At 38.9% G+C, this 17,844-nt stretch overlaps 1 protein-coding gene and 4 non-coding genes across 5 annotated transcripts in view; 4 read left to right on the top strand and 1 right to left on the bottom strand.

Annotated features, from left to right (window-relative positions):
* Window positions 1–17,844, bottom strand: part of LOC125236939 — a 111,338-nt gene that overhangs the window by 13,034 nt on the left and 80,460 nt on the right. The window contains exons 3-15 of the mRNA XM_048143858.1: window positions 16,680–16,772; window positions 11,898–12,001; window positions 10,570–10,719; window positions 8,039–8,165; window positions 7,601–7,712; window positions 6,477–6,594; window positions 5,522–5,611; window positions 4,931–5,054; window positions 3,969–4,098; window positions 2,900–3,003; window positions 2,020–2,040; window positions 1,120–1,308; window positions 368–464 (exon numbers count right to left, since the gene is read on the bottom strand). Of these exons, the coding sequence (XP_047999815.1) occupies window positions 368–464; window positions 1,120–1,308; window positions 2,020–2,040; window positions 2,900–3,003; window positions 3,969–4,098; window positions 4,931–5,054; window positions 5,522–5,611; window positions 6,477–6,594; window positions 7,601–7,712; window positions 8,039–8,165; window positions 10,570–10,719; window positions 11,898–12,001; window positions 16,680–16,772 (1,459 nt within the window). The remainder of the gene's footprint in view (window positions 1–367; window positions 465–1,119; window positions 1,309–2,019; window positions 2,041–2,899; window positions 3,004–3,968; window positions 4,099–4,930; window positions 5,055–5,521; window positions 5,612–6,476; window positions 6,595–7,600; window positions 7,713–8,038; window positions 8,166–10,569; window positions 10,720–11,897; window positions 12,002–16,679; window positions 16,773–17,844) is intronic.
* Trnac-gca lies at window positions 13,565–13,636 on the top strand. Its single transcript has one exon. It is a non-coding gene; the product is annotated as a tRNA-Cys (tRNA).
* Window positions 13,732–13,803, top strand: Trnac-gca. The gene has a single exon. It is a non-coding gene; the product is annotated as a tRNA-Cys (tRNA).
* Window positions 13,886–13,957, top strand: Trnac-gca. Its single transcript has one exon. It is a non-coding gene; the product is annotated as a tRNA-Cys (tRNA).
* On the top strand, window positions 14,062–14,133 carry Trnac-gca. The gene has a single exon. It is a non-coding gene; the product is annotated as a tRNA-Cys (tRNA).

Raw genomic sequence — 17,844 nt, 5'->3', positions numbered from 1 at the left:
CCAAACCTATAATAACATACTTTTTGTTCTTGTCAGCAACTGGTGTGCTGTAGTGCGAAAAGGGTTTCCTTCGTATTTTTCCGGAAACTTTCGTATTTGTCATGCTAGTTCAGTCAATGTCAGCACAAGATGTACCTACTGAAACTGACTGAAATAGCATGACATGTTCGTACGTTTCCGTAACAATACCAATGCGAAGGCAAATCTTTTTGCGCACATCAATATTTGGCGTTTGCAAAATACACGATTGTTTCATGTTTATTTTTGAATAATAGGGATATCGTGTAGTTTAAAAACACTACTAGAAAACACAAACTTATAATATAATTGCCTAGCAATACACAGTATACAGAGGGCAGTATTTCACCTTCTTTTAATGGTTCCGAAGAAGTCTCGTCTCCTCTTCTGCCGCGGAGCGGGCTCTGGAGGTGCCTCTTCTCGGGTTTCTGAACGTAGTCTCCTTGCTGCAAATACATTTCAGTTAGTAACTAAGCCTACTTTTACGCTAGAAAATTTCCGTTTAAATACGCTTTTCGAGTCGGTTTCGGTTTTACCACATTTTTTAAATTAAAAATCGGCTTACTCGTGGCCACAGACTAGCCAAAGGCAAAGACGTGGCTTACGATGGAGTGAGCTCGCACAGAAGATGCCTGTTCACCCTTGATTTGAAGGTTGCCGGGTTTGAATAAAGTCTAGAATTTCTGAAGTTGGGACTTAGTCGGCGTAAGGCCCGCGTGTACGCATATATTGGGCGGCGTACATGTTAAACAATTGAAGCTCATTCAGGTGTCCTGAGTCGACGCTACGAAACCGCGAACCCGCCCCACTGCACGCCGAGCTGACCGAGCGTCCTCTCAGGCCTTGGGTATACATATAAGCCCGGCTACATGTCCTGGCATATGGTCTGGTATAGCTATACCGATCGAAAATCCCTATTCAGCCAATTCCATATGGAAATCACAATTGCAGGATGTACTGGTCTCCATACTTTTCACGACTTTCCTCTTTCCAAAAAACTGGGATTTAATCATGTTGACGCCCTATCTGATGAGTTTCTAAAAATGCTAAAAATCATGCCTAAACATAATGCAAAAACCGTGCGTGTTAATCCAACCTTACCTCCGTCCCATTCGTGCCATTCTCCTTGATCCGGACTTGCCTCGCCGGCGACGAGTTCGGAGACACATGCTGTTCCGTTCTGTTCTCGTCTATGCTCTCCATCGTAGTGCTGAGCTCTGCAGGATCCACGCTGTTGAGGGTATCTTCTCGTTCCACTTCGATGAATTTTCCCGAATCGGTTAGTTCCACCTTGGGGGCATAGGGTTAGTGTAACACAGCACAAGTATTAAAGAGGTGTTTTAAATATTATTTTACTTTTTATTTAATTTAGTTGAAGATGGTAAAAGCTGTGTCAAAGTTTGTCTAAGATAAATTTTGTAACTGCACCAACTTTAAGTAACTCTGTCTCTCTGTGAGTAATAAACGTTCCTAATATTGTCGGACTAAGAAGTCGGGCTTGGCCGAGTAAATTTTTTTTAATGAGATAGGAGACAAACGAGCAGACAGGTCGCCTGATGATAAGCGATCACTGCCGCCCATGGACACCCGAAACACCAGAAGTGTTGGAGGTGCGTTGCCGGCCTTTAAGATGCGTGTACGCTCTTTTCTTGGAGGATTTATAAGACGTTATTCTGTTTAAATCAGTGAACAGTTAACTAAGACGAACTTTGCTTTAAAAAATCAACAACAATTGATGTGGAACTTCTCAATCTGACAAGCTGCATCAACAAAAGACCAAGAATAATTAAACTTAATTTTTATGGCCTTAGGTACCCAAGTAGGTAGTTTTAGACTGTTAAAACGCCTCCTTAATAAAAGGAACATCCAAATAAAAAATCAGGTTAAAATAACGAACTTTCTATCAAACATGCTAAACTTCTCTAAATTAATAGCTAACTGACAAATTAAACATGATATGGACATCGAATGTAAATGAGAATTTAGATAATTTTTTCTTACCTTGATTGACTTCTTTGGCTCCTGATCGTTTTAATCCAATCCAAAGCATGCATGGCAAAACGCAGGCAGGATGGAAAAAAAGGCAATGTTAATTCAAAACAAACTTTCAGAATGGAACTCTTAAAAAAATCAAAACGCACAAATTTGTACTTGAACGATACCTAAAATGGTTGGGCAAGTGCTGAATTGCCTGATATGGGAAATCTATCATAATGCCGACTTTTACTATGATAGTAGAGGTTATTATGATCCAAAAGATGACTGTTTGACTACCGGTCTGGCGCAGTCGGTAGTGACACTGCCTGTAAGGGCATTACGAATTACGAATCCCGGTAAGGGCATTTATTTCTGTGATAAGCACAGATATTTGTTCCTGAGTCATGGATGTTTTCTATGTATATAAGTATTTATACATTATATATATCGTTGTTTGAGTACCCACAACACAAGCCTTCTTGAGCTTACCGTGGGCCTCAGTCAATCAATTGTTCTTATAATATTTATTTATTTATATGTTGATGAACACACGATGAAGATTAATCAGATTGTGTCTTATTTCTTATCACAGCAAGTAATTTAGAATCCAGTCCCAAAATGTGACGGCTCAACATTTCTAAGAAACATTTTTTAGAAAAGATAGGTGGTGGACTTGCGCTTTGCTAAGCTTCTTTTGGCCCCAGATATATATTTAAAAGAAAAATTCTGTCGTATGTATTATCTTTCTGGAACATGATAACCTCTGGATATGTTTGTGTCAAGTGTTTTTCCATAAGGTCAAATAAAAATACTGAGATGTGGCTGTGGATTTTCGGCCCTTGCAATGAAAAGGAGTCTCTTTGGGCATAAAATATTGAAGTGAGTGATTGTTGAAGAGTCTTACCCGTTGTACGGAGTGTATGATGAGGGTGGACTTGTTGGCTGCGCTGGTGGGACTCAGCTCCAACTCTCGGAGCGCCGATTCTGTCAGTGCTGAGTTCTCGTGGCCTGAACAAACATAACACAAAATTTTGCTTAAGCTTCTGAGTAGCAACAGTAATTACGAGTATCAGCTCTATCTGAGAACTGAACTTTAACATACCTAACTCTCTCTCTCTCTCATCTTAAGTTGCATCAGCTTTTTCTCTTCCACTTCGCACGGTCTTCTGAGACCATTCACGCATATCAACCCCAACGACATCAAGCCAACATTTCTTGGGTGCTCCCCTTCGTCCGGGGCCAGGCGGTTAACATACCTAACTATTTAAAGATAATGCTATTGATATGGCCACCCATCGCAAGTAAAGTAAATAAGTAAGTAGTTTATTTGCAAAGGATTAAGTACGTACATGGGCCATTTTTTCAAAGTTGTCCACCCCACTTTTTTTGCAACATGGGTATTTTTTACGCGATTCCTCAGATTCATACTCAGAATCGCGAGTTCATTCGATCCTGATAGGAGAAAAAAAATGTCCCGAGATTTCTATACATGTTTCAAACCTTCCATTCCGTTACCGCCATACAAAATGTGCGAACAAATGGTAAAGGAATGGAAAAAAAAATTTGACACTTTTTCTCCTATTAGGATTGAAAGAGCTCGCGATTCTGAGTGGAAATCACACAAAAATTTCCAAATCCAAAAAGAAGTGGGGTGGACATTTGGACAACTTTAAAAAATGGCCTACATTTGAGGTAAAGATAAATCCTATTTCCGTAAAACTTTCGTTTTATTTCCTTATTGATTATTGTGTCATTTAAGCATAGGTCTGTTTAGACACCAAAAGCGATGTTTCTTGGATATTGCTCCATAAATCGTCTGAAATAGATGCTAAGGCCAGTAGTAACTAGTATGTATGTACTATTACTTTAACTTACGGGATGGTCATCAAAGACCAATAAGACCATGTATTGTCTAATGCTTGTTAGAATTAACAGCTACCCATTCCTATCATCAAGCAGGACAGAGTACTAACCATTTTGTTTAAATATCGTCTTGGTGGTAGTGGTGAGATGTCCCTGCGGTGACAGCGTTCTCAGCGATTCCTTGATCTTGACAGGCCGGGAGCCCAGGTCTGGTATGTCGGCACCCTCGATGAATAGGAACTGAAAATATTGACGTTTGAGGTTTAAATACTGTACAATTTCTAAGCATTTAATCAACAAGGTGCAGGTATCAGCAGGGGTTAGCACATGATTGCCGCGAGTTTATGTCGCCGCGAGATAGACGACCCGTCCTTCATCAATATAATTAGAAGACGTGTGATAGTTGATAACTCTATATTAGAAATTTGGTTGATCTAACTTTTTGCGTTTGTAAGTTATTGATGATGGACGTTGACCGGCGAAAATGCACTGTGAACAAATACGTGAAAAATCCCCTTGGTCTGGGTCAATGATTGCTAAATTGTTGAATTTCCAGAAAACTACTAGGCAATAATTATTGCCCAAATCATTATTTCATTAAAGGACAATTAAATAATAGTGGCAAAATAATTCAAAATATCCACTCCTTGCGGTCCACACGGAATCAACAGACAAAAAAGATGGATGAAAATCTTGTTCAGAGGATGATGAATACTATTTTCAGAAAAGTCCGTAATTTTGTGCATAAACATACTGAATGATTGAAATATATGTGACACGCTATAAATTAATAAACGATCTTTTATATTCTGCAATAAAAAACATTGTTTACCTTTTTCTTTTCATTTAAAAATTAAATTCCTTCCATCGCGTACCAATTTTATATTAACTATGCTTTATACTCGTATCTCGCGGCGACATACTCTCGCGCCAATCATGTCCCTGCAGATGAGAAGTCTCCAAAATTAATGTGAATGTATTAGGAACGGAGATCAAAAATTGACTTGGATATGTTTACGAATAGGTAAATATACTAAATATACATACAAATAAGCATAAATACGATACATACCTCTACTGTAAGTGTGCCAGAGATATCATGCTCCTCCATAGGACGCGTCTGCAATGCGATCTGTTGGCGTTGCGAAGGCGCCGCCAGCAATTCGTCTATGCCCACCAGACCCAGTCCAAGGAATCTGAAACCACATAATAACAGGTTAATTTAGTAGTATAACAGTGGATCTCGATCTCGAAAAGGAACACTAATTGCTTGTGTGCATTTTGCAACCATCATCTACACTGACAATACAGAAAATTCATTTAAGGCATCAACAACTAGTAATGGACAAAGTACTACTTTTTTGCTTTTGCTTGTCGGCGAATTTTTAGTCAAATACATATAATTATCTTTAGACAGTGGAATTTCTAGAACTCACTCCGTGGTGTAGTGTGCACTGTATGTTACACACACCTCCACGTAATCTCCTCTCTATATATCCCATATCTTAAGGATCATATTACAGTAATAAAGTATGTTTCACTAACGCTCGTCCTCACATGGCGACCCTGCCAGTGCGGCCTTGTGTGGCGCTGGCAGCGCGCTGCGCTTGCCAGTCAAGGTTGTGAAATATAAATATATAATAATAGAAGGGAAGTCTGGTACCTGTGTGTGGATGGGCCTCCGCCGGGGGAAGGGGGGCCCGTGCGGTCGTACACCTCGAATAACAGCTCCGCGGTTTGCGGGGAGAGATCGCTGTAACAAAAACACTCCAACTAATTTTTTTTTTATAAAATAATAGTTTTATTTGTGTATAATTAATTTCTGCAATGTTTAATTTAAATTGAATGCTCCATAAATTGATAAGTATTTCAAAGTTTCATTTCAACAGTCATTGGAAATCACTGAAATGGAAAGGTACCTGATTACAATTGTTGCTGATTATTGGCCTCATTATAAAAAGTTTTTAGTGCCTCCAAATATAAATTTACTGAAAATTATAGCGTGTGAAACTGGCTTTACGCCTAACGCGTCTCAGAAAGACGATACATAATAAACTTTGTTCTAGCGTCAGTGCCGGTGTTGTTATTCCAAATCGTCTCGCTATATTCTGGGCCCCACGTTGGGCGCCATAAAATCTATAAAAAAGCCGATAAATTAATAATTATTTTATCCGGCTCGAAGGACCACAAAATTTGATGAGTTCTATTTTTCGGAACTGCCTTGATGAGTAGATGTTAGTTGCCTTGTGGAGACTGTCAGTGATCAAACCATATACCAAACAAGTAATTTTGGCCAAAAACTGAATATTAAATAAGGACGTTAGACGTGGAGCCTGTGTGGTGACGGGTTAAGAATTTCACCACGCCCTTTCTTCCCGTGGGTGTCGTAGAAGACGACTATAGGAAATGGGTTAAATTGTGGCGTAGGCGAGAGGCTGGCAAACTCACAATGACAGGCTGCAATGTCACAGTTTCGTTTTCTTTCAACCCCTTATTTGCCAAGAGTGGCACTGAAGCTTTAGTAGTTTCATGTGTTCTGCCTACCCCTTTATGGGATACAGGCGTGATTGTATGTATGTATGTATGTATGTTAGACGTGGAATATAGACTCTACTTACAATAGGAAATGTTCCTCCCACTGCGGCTGGTTGGTGTCCTTCTTGAAGGCGGTCTGATTCTTCTGTGGGGGCTCGTCCATCTCCACCACACAGTATGGAGCACCGCAGCCCGCCTTGCCTGAAAATCATATAAACGCTATCATCATCAATTTGTAGAATACTATCCTTTTATTTAAGTTCTTTATTATTATGTAATTGAGCAGTTCCCGAATACTTTATACATAGCCACGTCAGCAAATTTTAATTGATCCTATTTTGTTACCAACATTTTGTAATATAAGTCGACTTTCGTAAGATATATACAGGATAATTGTTATAATTAAGAAAATATAGATACTAGAGAACCTTAATGACCCAATAAAACTTACTAAAATCTCAATTCATCAAAAAAATCTTAGTAACAAAATTGGAATAATAGAAACAAATTTAACTTTTTCCTTAATTTTTGTACAAACTTTTCGAGAACTGCTGAATTGCGTACTAACAACAAATATCTCAGTTGGTCCTTTAAATAAATGAAATTGAATTGAAATTAAAATCATCCTTGCATTTTCCCGGCATTCGCCACGGCTTGTGAGAGCTTGAGATCCGCTTTGACAACTAATCCCAAGATCTGGCGTAGACACCAGTTTTACGAAAGCAACTGCCATCTGATCTTTCAACCCGAAGAGTAAACTAGGTCTTATTGGGATACATCAGGTTTTGTCACGATGTTTTCCTTCACCGAAAAGCGACTGGCAAATATCAAATGACATTCGCACACAAGTTCCGAAAAATTCATTTGTACGAGCCGGGGTTCGAACCCGCAACCTGGACTTGGAAATGTTTATGTGGTTTCCACTCAGAATCGCGTTCACTGTTAATCCTAATAGGAGAAAAATAGTGTCCCAAGATTTTTTCCCACACCGTTCCCATTTTTTCATACATTTTGAATGGCGGTAAAGGAATGGAATGTTGGAAAATGTATGGGATATAGGAAGTCTTGGGACATTTTTTCCTATCGGGATCGAAAGATCGATTCTGAGCATGATTCGCGTAAAAATACCCATGTTACAAAAAAGTGGGGTGGAAAACTTTGAAAAAATGGCCCACATTCGGACAACTGTGAATATTTCGGCTCTTACCTCCCAAGTCCTTAGCCCCGACGACCTTGACGAGTAGCCTTTTCTCGCCGAGATGCACGTTGGACATGGACGCTGACGTCGGAGTTGAAGCGTACATCCGGTCGTGGGACAACTGCAATATGACATCAATCATCATCACTAGTTGAGCAATTCCCGTTAAGTTTGTACATTTGGATCAGGGGCCCGTTTCTCGAAAGGTACAAGCCTTGTATTACAAGTTCGCGAACTGTCAAATCGTATGGGTTGTCATGGAATCACACTTGTAATACAAGGCTTGTACCTTTGGAGAAACGGGCCACTGGTCTCCGATTTGGATAAAAATTGGTAGGCTGATAGAGTCCATGATGCTGATCAAGATCCACTAGATTTCCCGTACCTACTCTAGTTTCATGTGCCGTGTTTAGTTCTACCAAAGAATATAATATGAGTTCAACTAACCATGGAGTCATAGTGAAGGGGTAACCGTGGAGAAGTGTTAAAATGTCTTCTCAATCTTGGACACGTGGGGTAATGCGACAAATTGAACGAGAGCTGCGTGCTTCGGAGCGCATTCACCACGATATCACTGGAAATAGAAAACAAAAACGTATTAATCCACCGGAATAGACAAGTTGTTTGATTTTTAAGGCTGCTTTCAAAAAAAACGTCAAAAGAATGTAAAATTGATAGTTTTAGTCGGTGAAATACTACACTTTCCGTTATCCAATAGATTTATTTAATTCAAGTTCCAGTTAGAGCATCTTATTATCTTGATTTTTATAAGACTGGATTTTTGAAAACTAACTCACTAAATTAATTATGATTTTTTCTCTAATGCACGTTTAGAAAAACGCACGTATAGAGCTGAATCAGTCGATCTTATTTGTAAAATTTGGACAATTTTGAATATTAAAACGGGTAAATTTATAATTCGTATATCCTGTACCACAATCATTTCAGACTAGATTTTTATTAGTTTTTGAAAAAGAGTAAACTAGCCTAAGGCGAATTCAATTTTTTTCAGAAATTACCTAAAATTAAGTGACAATTTCTTTGAAAATCTACATCACATCGAAGTAAGTTTTGTACTAAATTAATCTGCAACGTTTACTTAAATTGCTGTTATGCCTTAGTGATTATAAATTGCTATTATTGATTTTTGCCAATTTTTTGAAAACGAGCCTTCACCGGTACAATTATTACCAGTTTTGGACATTTTCTCATATTTTGTTAGACCAAGTCGAAAAAGTCCTATAATGTGATATATATTTATAAACTACTCGCAAAGCCCTTTAATTTGATACCACACACGGTATGATCGAGCGCTCGGTTGCGATTTCACTATTTTTAACACGAAAGCCCTCTTAACGCTTTTTATTCGGTGGATGGCGAAAAGAACTTGATAAGTCGAGATATTTCTGGACTGAAGTTTATAGTATTTTATGCAACAGGCGTTTAAAAGAGGTCAAAAAAGACGAGTGGCGTGGGTAAGAATTTGAGGCGAAGCCGAAAATTGTTATTAAGACGCCACAAGTATTTTTTGATTCAGTTAAACACCGTTCGTCGTAGAAAAACTATTACATATATGCGTAATAGTTTTTCTACGACCATGCACTTAGTTCTTAATAGTATTCTTGAATAACTTTAGTGAAATTAACATTGTTTCCTGTATTTTGACGCAAAGGTTTGCACTGTCAGCTCAGCTGCCCAAAGCCTTCCCGCGCACGCGCGCAGTATCGTTATAACAATGCGTTGCCATTTGTTGTATATTTATTGTTCATAATATGAAGTGGCCTAACGGAGCCGACATAGTCCCATGGACCAAGGCTCCTAAATATATTAAAAAAAAAACAGATAAAAAAAAATGGGTTGCCATGGTTACAGAGCCAAACAATGCGTTTTCAGTTTTTTCAATACTGCGCGCATGCGCGGAAATCTGGCGGACGCTGGCTTTGGGGAATAAACTCTGCGCATAACTTAAGATTTAAATAAAAAAAAAATCTAAAAAATAATATATACATGCAGCAGTTTGCAAACCCTTATACTTATCAATTTATTATATAAATACACAATTTACACACTGCGTAAAACGGGATTTATCACAAAACTTGCTCGTTTAAAGTACATACATACGCTATTGGATGTTCTTGGTTATAATTTCAATCGTATATTATTCATTCACCTGGCAGATAGACTGACAGTTTTATGACTTGCCACGATCAATTAATGATCCGCTGACACGTTAATGACAATAATTACGATAAATAACCCGTGTCGTTTATCAATCAGCTTGATTATAAGAGTAAATATCTTGCTCCATAGATCTATATCCCCTCTCCTCACTCCCTTGTAGGTACAAGGTCCTTTAATACATCTAAAGAGTGAGTGGCTAGGGTCCAGCAGTGGCTGGTACAAGCCGATTCCCACCGGCTTGCCTAAAAGTGCCTAATGTTAAGGTAGGTTTCTTTTTGCTTAGTGTTGCCTAGCAGAAATTTCCACCAGCCGCTACTGCTAGGGTCTCCGTTAAAAATATAGTATAATAACTATACTAAGAAACTAAGACCTAAGCATATAACTTAAGCAAAATAACTACCTTATATCTAAACTAGACCCTAGAAGCATTGTGCCAAGAATAAAGGAGACATTCCCTCGCTGTATCGCAATGCTGATAGTGTTGATATCTTGTGCGACAAAGTCGCCAGCTCTTCGGTCATCAGTCATATTAAGGGCCGGCATCAAACCGTCTGTCACCGTTAAAGCATTCGTTAAATTTTATTGTATGGGAAGTTCCATAGACGTCTGCTGCGTGACGATGATGTGTCTGTCAAAGGTTGATGCAACTGGCCCTTAGTAGATCCGTTCTTACCTTTTACCGATCCGTTAGTTAGGTCTTCAGAGGTCCCACGGGGGCCAGGGCCACTTTGACCTCGGGCCAGCCGTCGCACCGCAGTTTTCCCTTATACACTAGGTGAATTGAACTAGTTCCTTACCTGACTAGTTGCTGTAAGTTAGCCTCGTTGGAGGAGGTCTTCAGAGGTCCAACAGGTGCCAAGGCCACTTTGACCTCGGGCCAGCCGTCGCACCGCAGTTCTCCCGTCAACTTCTCCGTTATGCACACTACGTTGAGACGAGCACGGAACCTGGAACATGTAAAGTTTAGGGTTAGTCAAAAGTTATCCTTAGTTGTCTTTTATAGATTGTAAACATAAGAAACGGACAGGATCGCAAGGCCTGCAGGGCTAGGATACCGGTTAAATTTTCAAACCGTTATCATGTACTCGTACTTGCGGCATAACCTTTAAATTTCGTTTTCGTTCGAAAAACCGCTATTTTTAAACCGGTTTTAGGGGAACGCTTTCATAAAGGTTACGTTCGATTAACCGGTTTAGAATAAAATAAACCGGTTCATTCCGCAGCATGATAGGTAATACTGTTCTAACCAAACAAAAAAGTCGCTGCGTGAACGTAGGCATTTACGCGGCGCCGCCGCTCATCAATTAAACCGGTTTATTTCGGTTAAAATAAAGTTCTCGTAACGTTCGCGTTCTTTAGAAAGTTCCGAGTAAAATCAAAATAAATCGGTTTTAACCGGTTCCGAGCCTTGGAGAGTGGGCGCACGGAGCGGAGCGATTGGAGAGGCAAACAGCGGTAAAACGGGCGTTTTACGGGCGAGCGTGCGTCTACCCTATGCAGCGTCGACTCAGGCGACAGTTTTTTTCAGAATGTAGCTGTGCGGCAGAAAGTTTCTGAAGAATCGCTCAGTGGAGGACAGGCAACCATCTCGGGTTGCAAAAAAACGGTTTTTTTCTGGCTTGAAAAAAAAACATGGAAAAAAACCGTCTGGAGTATGTTTTTTTTTTTAAAGGACGAAATCTCAAAATTTGCAAAACAGTTAATACTTTTATACGGTTTTTTAGACTTTATGTTAACTATTAAACGAATTTAATTTAATAACTTTAATTTCTAGTTTCAGAAAACTAACATTTACACAATCTATAGTTAGTAACTAGTTGTCGATATTTACTGTTGGCAACACCACCGCCTCTCCACGCTCCACGCCGCATCGGGAATTTCCCAATAAACGTTTACATACTGATTTACTGAATGTTAATCGATTCAAAGCGTATGTTATTGTTATTGAAACGTTACAAATCACGAAAAACCGTTATTGTCGTATCATTTGTTCATCTAAAAAAAAACCATGGTGCTTAGTTTTTTTTTTCATGTTTTTTTCATAATTCTGAAAAAAAAACCATTTGTTTTTTTTTTCAATTTGCAACCCTACAACCATCTAACATTGAAGATAGAAATGTCTTACCTGTTGACATTGACTCTGTAGTGTGACACTTCCACCTTTTCCCCACGTTGGCTGAAGGCTTTGAGTTGGAAGGCAGGCGTGGCCTCGCAGTCACAAGTGATGGTCTGAAACGTTTACGTTAATATCATTAATACTGCATTCTAAAATTCAAATACGAGGTCAGGCAGTGAGACTATAGCATGGTTTATTTTACTCGGGACAGAACGAAACAAGAAGGTACAGTCAATTAACTAGAATTCTAAGCCTCTACAGGACCTTTTCACAATAAAGGTTAAAGTGACTTTTATGGCAAAAATAGCAGAGTGCTGCAGGATTCGCGAGAGTAAGTCACCGCGAGATAGACTACCCGTCCTTATGTCATTAATAAACGAAACGATTTCTATTTCTATTTATATTAATACAATTAGAAGAAGCCGTGTCTATCTCGCGGCGACATACTCTCGCGGCAATCATGTGCTAACTGCTAACCCTGCAGGGTATCAATAAGAAGGGTTCTAGAGTGGCCTAGGATTCAAATTAGTTGACCATACGAATAATAGTACATTACGATACAAGTGCGTAAAAAAGGAAGTTCGAAACGAGTGGCGATAAATTAAAACACGACCGAAGGGAGTGTTTTAAATCGACACGAGTTACGAATTTCCTTTTTGCACGTGTATCGTACGACGTTTTTCAGTACAGATGAGCCTTCAAAGTTTCGACCTGGCATATAATGAACCACTTCTCGCACTAGTGCGTTAAAAAAACACCATCTGTACTGAAAAATAACATTATTACCTTTTTACCCAACGTTTCGTTACCCGAACATTTATAAAAACGAATATCGGGTAGTTTGGTGTTGTTTACATCTCCATTGACATTTCGCTGGGCCGTCAGTCTTCCGCGACCACGGCTAATGCAACCTGGCCGAAACCTGGGTAAAAAGGCAATAATGTTATTTTATCGCGTTCAACCCGTGTGTGTTTTAAAAAAATGTGTACAAAACTCTTAGTATGACCATGAAGATTGTCAATCCATACTAATATTATAAATGGGAAAGTGTGTGTGCTTGTCTTTCACGGCAAAACGGAGCGAGGAATTGACGTGATTTTTTGAGTGGAGATAGTTGAAGGGATGGAGAGTGACATAGGCTACTTTTTGTCTCTTTCTAACCCCCCACTTACCTAAAATGGGAGTGAACGTTTGTATGGAGTATTCCGCAATTTTCGAATCTAACGCGAGCGAAGCTGCGGGCAAAAGCTACATAAATATCATCCTCGGTATATGATATCATTGTATTTCAATTTGTCATTGCCTTCAAACATCGATTGAAGTTATTAAAATATCATTTTTATTTTTACACAATGTTTACAAACGTATGATTTGGTATTATCAATTTTCAACCAGTACGACATGACACTTCCATTTTCAAACTCTTTCTAATCATTTGTTAATGTCAAAGTTCAACGCAATCTGGCCATTTAGAAAACTATCCAACCTAACTTTCGATACCTCGTATCCTGCTCTTTCATAAAATCCAACTATCAACCTTGTTACAAAAAAATAAGATTCAAAATTAGGAATGAGGTTCATTTGATAAGAGTTGTAGAAATGTCGTCCGCCTACGTGCCTGCGATAGCCTTTTGTTATTTAGAATATAGTTGTATTTTTCATAATCATTGTCATGTGGGGATATAGCTCAGTGGTAGAGCAATCGACTGCAGATCGATAGGTCCCCGGTTCAAATCCGGGTGTCCCCTAGTAATAGAATCCTTTTATATTTTTAATTATTTTTTAGCTTACTCAACGTACGTGTTAATTAAGTATTTTCAATAATTCGCCTGTATTAACAAGTGGGGATATAGCTCAGTGGTAGAGCAATCGACTGCAGATCGATAGGTCCCCGGTTCAAATCCGGGTGTCCCCTATTTTTAGTGCTATATGCTAATAATTTTAATTGCAGCAATAGTATCGGTAACTGTAATATATTTTCGAGAAGTATAGCAAATGGGGATATAGCTCAGTGGTAGAGCAATCGACTGCAGATCGATAGGTCCCCGGTTCAAATCCGGGTGTCCCCTGTGATAGAAATTTTCTTTTTTTAATTAAAATAAATGAAAGTATTTATTAAAGCGTAACCGTAGTGATCATTAAGTATTATTAATTATTCAATAAATTATCACGTGGGGATATAGCTCAGTGGTAGAGCAATCGACTGCAGATCGATAGGTCCCCGGTTCAAATCCGGGTGTCCCCTGTGACATAAATGTTTTTGTAGGTATTCAAAATTGCTCACAAATGCAAATTGAAATGACAGAAACAAGTGGGGTTGCCCACTTTTTTGTACATGGGTATTTTTTATTCATATCATTTGATACTCAGAATCGCGAGCTCTTTCGATCCTGATAGGAAAAAAAATATCCCAAGATTTCCATACATCTTTCAAACCTTCCATTCCGTTACCGTTATAAAAAAAATGGTAACGGAATGGGAAAAAACCTTGGGACACTTTTTTTCTCCTATTAGAATTAAAAGAGCTTGCAATTCTGAGTGGAAACCATATTAAAAATTCCAAGTCCAAAAAAAGTAAGGTTGAAACAATGGCCCACTTAAGTACCTAAACTTCATAAAAAGGTATTAAAGATTATTCGTATACCTACAGACTACAGATAACCTACAGAATGAAAAAACAAACACGAAGTCATTATTTTAAATTAAATTACTTATTTTGTAGTCATCAAATCTTTTTGACTACTTCAACAAATGTTAATATCGTAATATCAACATATTATTTTATGCTTACAATAACATTTCTTTATATAAAACTAGATTTTGCGCGCGGCTTCGCTCGCCAGAGACAAATAAAACCGGCCAAGAGCGTGTCGGGCCACGCTCAGTGTAGGGTTCCGTAGTTTTCCGTATTTTTCTCAAAAACTACTGAACCTATCAAGTTCAAAACAATTTTCCTAGAAAGTCTTTTTAAAGTTCTACTTTTGTGATTTTTTTCATATTTTTGAAACTTATGGTTCAAAAGTTAGAGGGGGGGGGACGCACTTTATTTTCCTTTAGGAGCGATTATTTCCGAAAATATTAATATTATCAAAAAACGATCTTAGTAAACCCTTATTCATTTTTAAATACCTATCCAACAATATATCACACGTTGGCATTGGAATGAAAAAAAATATCAGCCCACAATTTACATATAGGGGGGGTACCCTAATAAAACATTTTTTTCCATTTTTTATTTTTGCACTTTGTTGGCGTGATTGATATACATATTGGTACCAAATTTCAGCTTTCTAGTGCTAAAGGTTACTGAGATTATCCGCGGACGGACGGACGGACAGACAGACATGGCGAAACTATAAGGGTTCCTAGTTGACTACGGAACCCTAAAAAGTAGCCTATGGCACTTTCCATCCTTCAAATATCTCTACTTAAAAAATCACTTCCATTCATCGCTCCGTTTTTCCAAGAAAGACGGACAAACAAACAGACACATACTTTCCCATTTATAATAATAGTATGGATGGCCATTCAATTTATTTGTCCATTAATGGTGGTCCAATTGTCCAATCTCCAGTTCCGCTCAAATGGGGAGCAATCGTACAAATTAAAACCGATGTACTTCCTTCACTTCCTATTTAGGTATCTATCGAATAAAACTTAATTTTGGATCTATACAAAAAGTGGTGATTATGCGCTGGTGGCCTAGCGGTAAGAGCGTGTGACTTTCAATCCGGAGGTCGCGGGTTCGAACCCCGGCTCGCACCAATGAGTTTTTCGGAATTTGTGCACGAAATGTCATTTGATATTAGCCAGTCGCTTTTCGGTGAAGGAAAACATCGTGAGGAAACCGGACTAATTCCAATAAGGTCTAGTTTACCCTTCGGGTTGGAAGGTCAGATGGCAGTCGCTTTCGTAATAACCTAACCACAAAATTAAAATTTTGAAAAAACCCCCGGCCGCGACCTAGTGGACCGATTTTCATGAAACATGACTAAGAACACTCCCGACTAAACTCAGCTTTCAGACAAAAAAAACTAAATCGATACCACAGACAGACAGACAAACAGACAGACACGTCAAACTTATAACACCCCGTCGTTTTTGCGTCGGGGGTTAAAAACTAGTGCCCTCGCCAAATCTTGGGATTAGTTGTCAAAGCGGACCCCAGGCTCCCATGAGCCGTGGCAAATGCCGGGATAACGCAAGGAGGATGATGACAAAAAGGGGTGATTACTTCTTCAAACGAAATAGTACATTGACGTGGGGCGGAAGTTAAACATTGCAAGTAAACAGACTACAGAGTAGGTAAAATCACAGGCCCCGTAGCCGAATGGCATTTCTGAGACGCGAAACGCCACCGAAACGCCACAGAAACGCCGCAGGAATGTAGCACTTTCGCACCAATAAGCAAGAGCGATCGAGATAGATAGCTGGGCCATTTTTTTTTCAAAGTTGTCCACCCCACTTTTTTTATGGATTTGGATTTTTTTACGTGGTTTCCACTCAGAATCGCGAGCTCTTTTAATTCTAATAGAGAAAAAAAGTGTCCCAAGGTTTTCTTCTCATTCCGTTAGCATTTTTTCATAACATTTTGTACGGCGGTAACGGAATGGAAGGTTCGAAAAAATGTATGGAATTCTTGGGACATTTTTTTTCTCCTATCAGGATCGAAAGACCTTGCGATTCTGCTCTGACAAGCCGTCGCAATTTGTAACTCCCGCTCACCACACAATTGCACATTTAGTGTGCGAGTGTGATGAAAACAGAAACTACTAAAAATGATGGACTTACCACGTCATCCTTGGAGTCACACTCGCAGAACACGTTCGAAACGTTGGGAGGGTTGCTGTCCAGCGCGCGGACCAGCTCCACTCCGATGCCTTGCTGGAACAACCAAACGATTACTTAGACAAGTCATTATTATATAATAAAATAAATAAAATGTCGTTTATTTCAGCCCTTGGGTCCATATTACAATACAAATAACACAAATAAATTAAATTAAAATAAAACAATTACGGTTTCTGGTAGTTTACCCCTCGTTATGGTTACACGTCATAGTTGAGCCATTTTTTTTAAAGTTGTCCCCCCACTATTTTTTGGAAATTTTTATGTGTTTTCTACTCAGAAACGCGAGCTCTTTCAATCCTAATAGGACAAAAAAAGCTTCCCAAGGTTTTTTGCCCATTCCGTTACCGTTTTTTCATACATTTTGTATGGCGGTGACGGAATGGAAAGTTTGAAAAATGTATGGAAGTCTTGGGACATTTTTTCCCTTATCAGGATCGAAAGAAATAAAAAATACCCATGTTACAAAAAGAATGAGATGGACAACTTTGAAAATCAAGCCCAGTTACCACACAATTAGCCAGACAATTCCGCGCCCCTCCTGTAGGTGTACAGTGGGCCAAGAAAGTGGTCTACCACTTTTGACAAAAGTTTCTGCGCACTCTAACGATCGCTAGGGTTGACTTGACACATGGCATGACGTAAGTATCATATACCGGGTGGGGTCCGTAACAAAAGCAAAAAATTAAACTGTAGGCTGTACTCCTTACACTGACCAACATTTCTTCAGGGCATTTCTCAGGAGGCGCGTTTTTACGTGTCCGAGGCAAAAAACGTCAGAACGGACTGGTCTAAAAATCTGAATTAATTCAGGCATAATCATTAGCCTCTGTACTACTTGGTACAATATAAAATTATTTATTTATTATCTGTATAATATAAGTAATAAAATATTAAACGCGAAAAATGACCTTCGGTGGGCGTGTCCCGCACCCAGAATTTGCAAAACAAAAAATCATAACTCAAGATGGAGTTGTTGATCGCAGTTGATATAGATATTCACGTATAAGGTGTTAGTTAACCTATCATATTTTCTATATAAAAATAATATGTTAGCTAAACTCATCGAGTAAAGACAAATTTACGATGTGTCCCGGGCTAGTGACTG

Source organism: Leguminivora glycinivorella, chromosome 20 (assembly GCF_023078275.1).
Source record: "Leguminivora glycinivorella isolate SPB_JAAS2020 chromosome 20, LegGlyc_1.1, whole genome shotgun sequence".
Classification (NCBI taxonomy): domain Eukaryota; kingdom Metazoa; phylum Arthropoda; class Insecta; order Lepidoptera; family Tortricidae; genus Leguminivora; species Leguminivora glycinivorella.
Note: the sequence above shows the minus strand (reverse complement) of the source record. Positions and strands in the feature narration are given on the sequence as shown.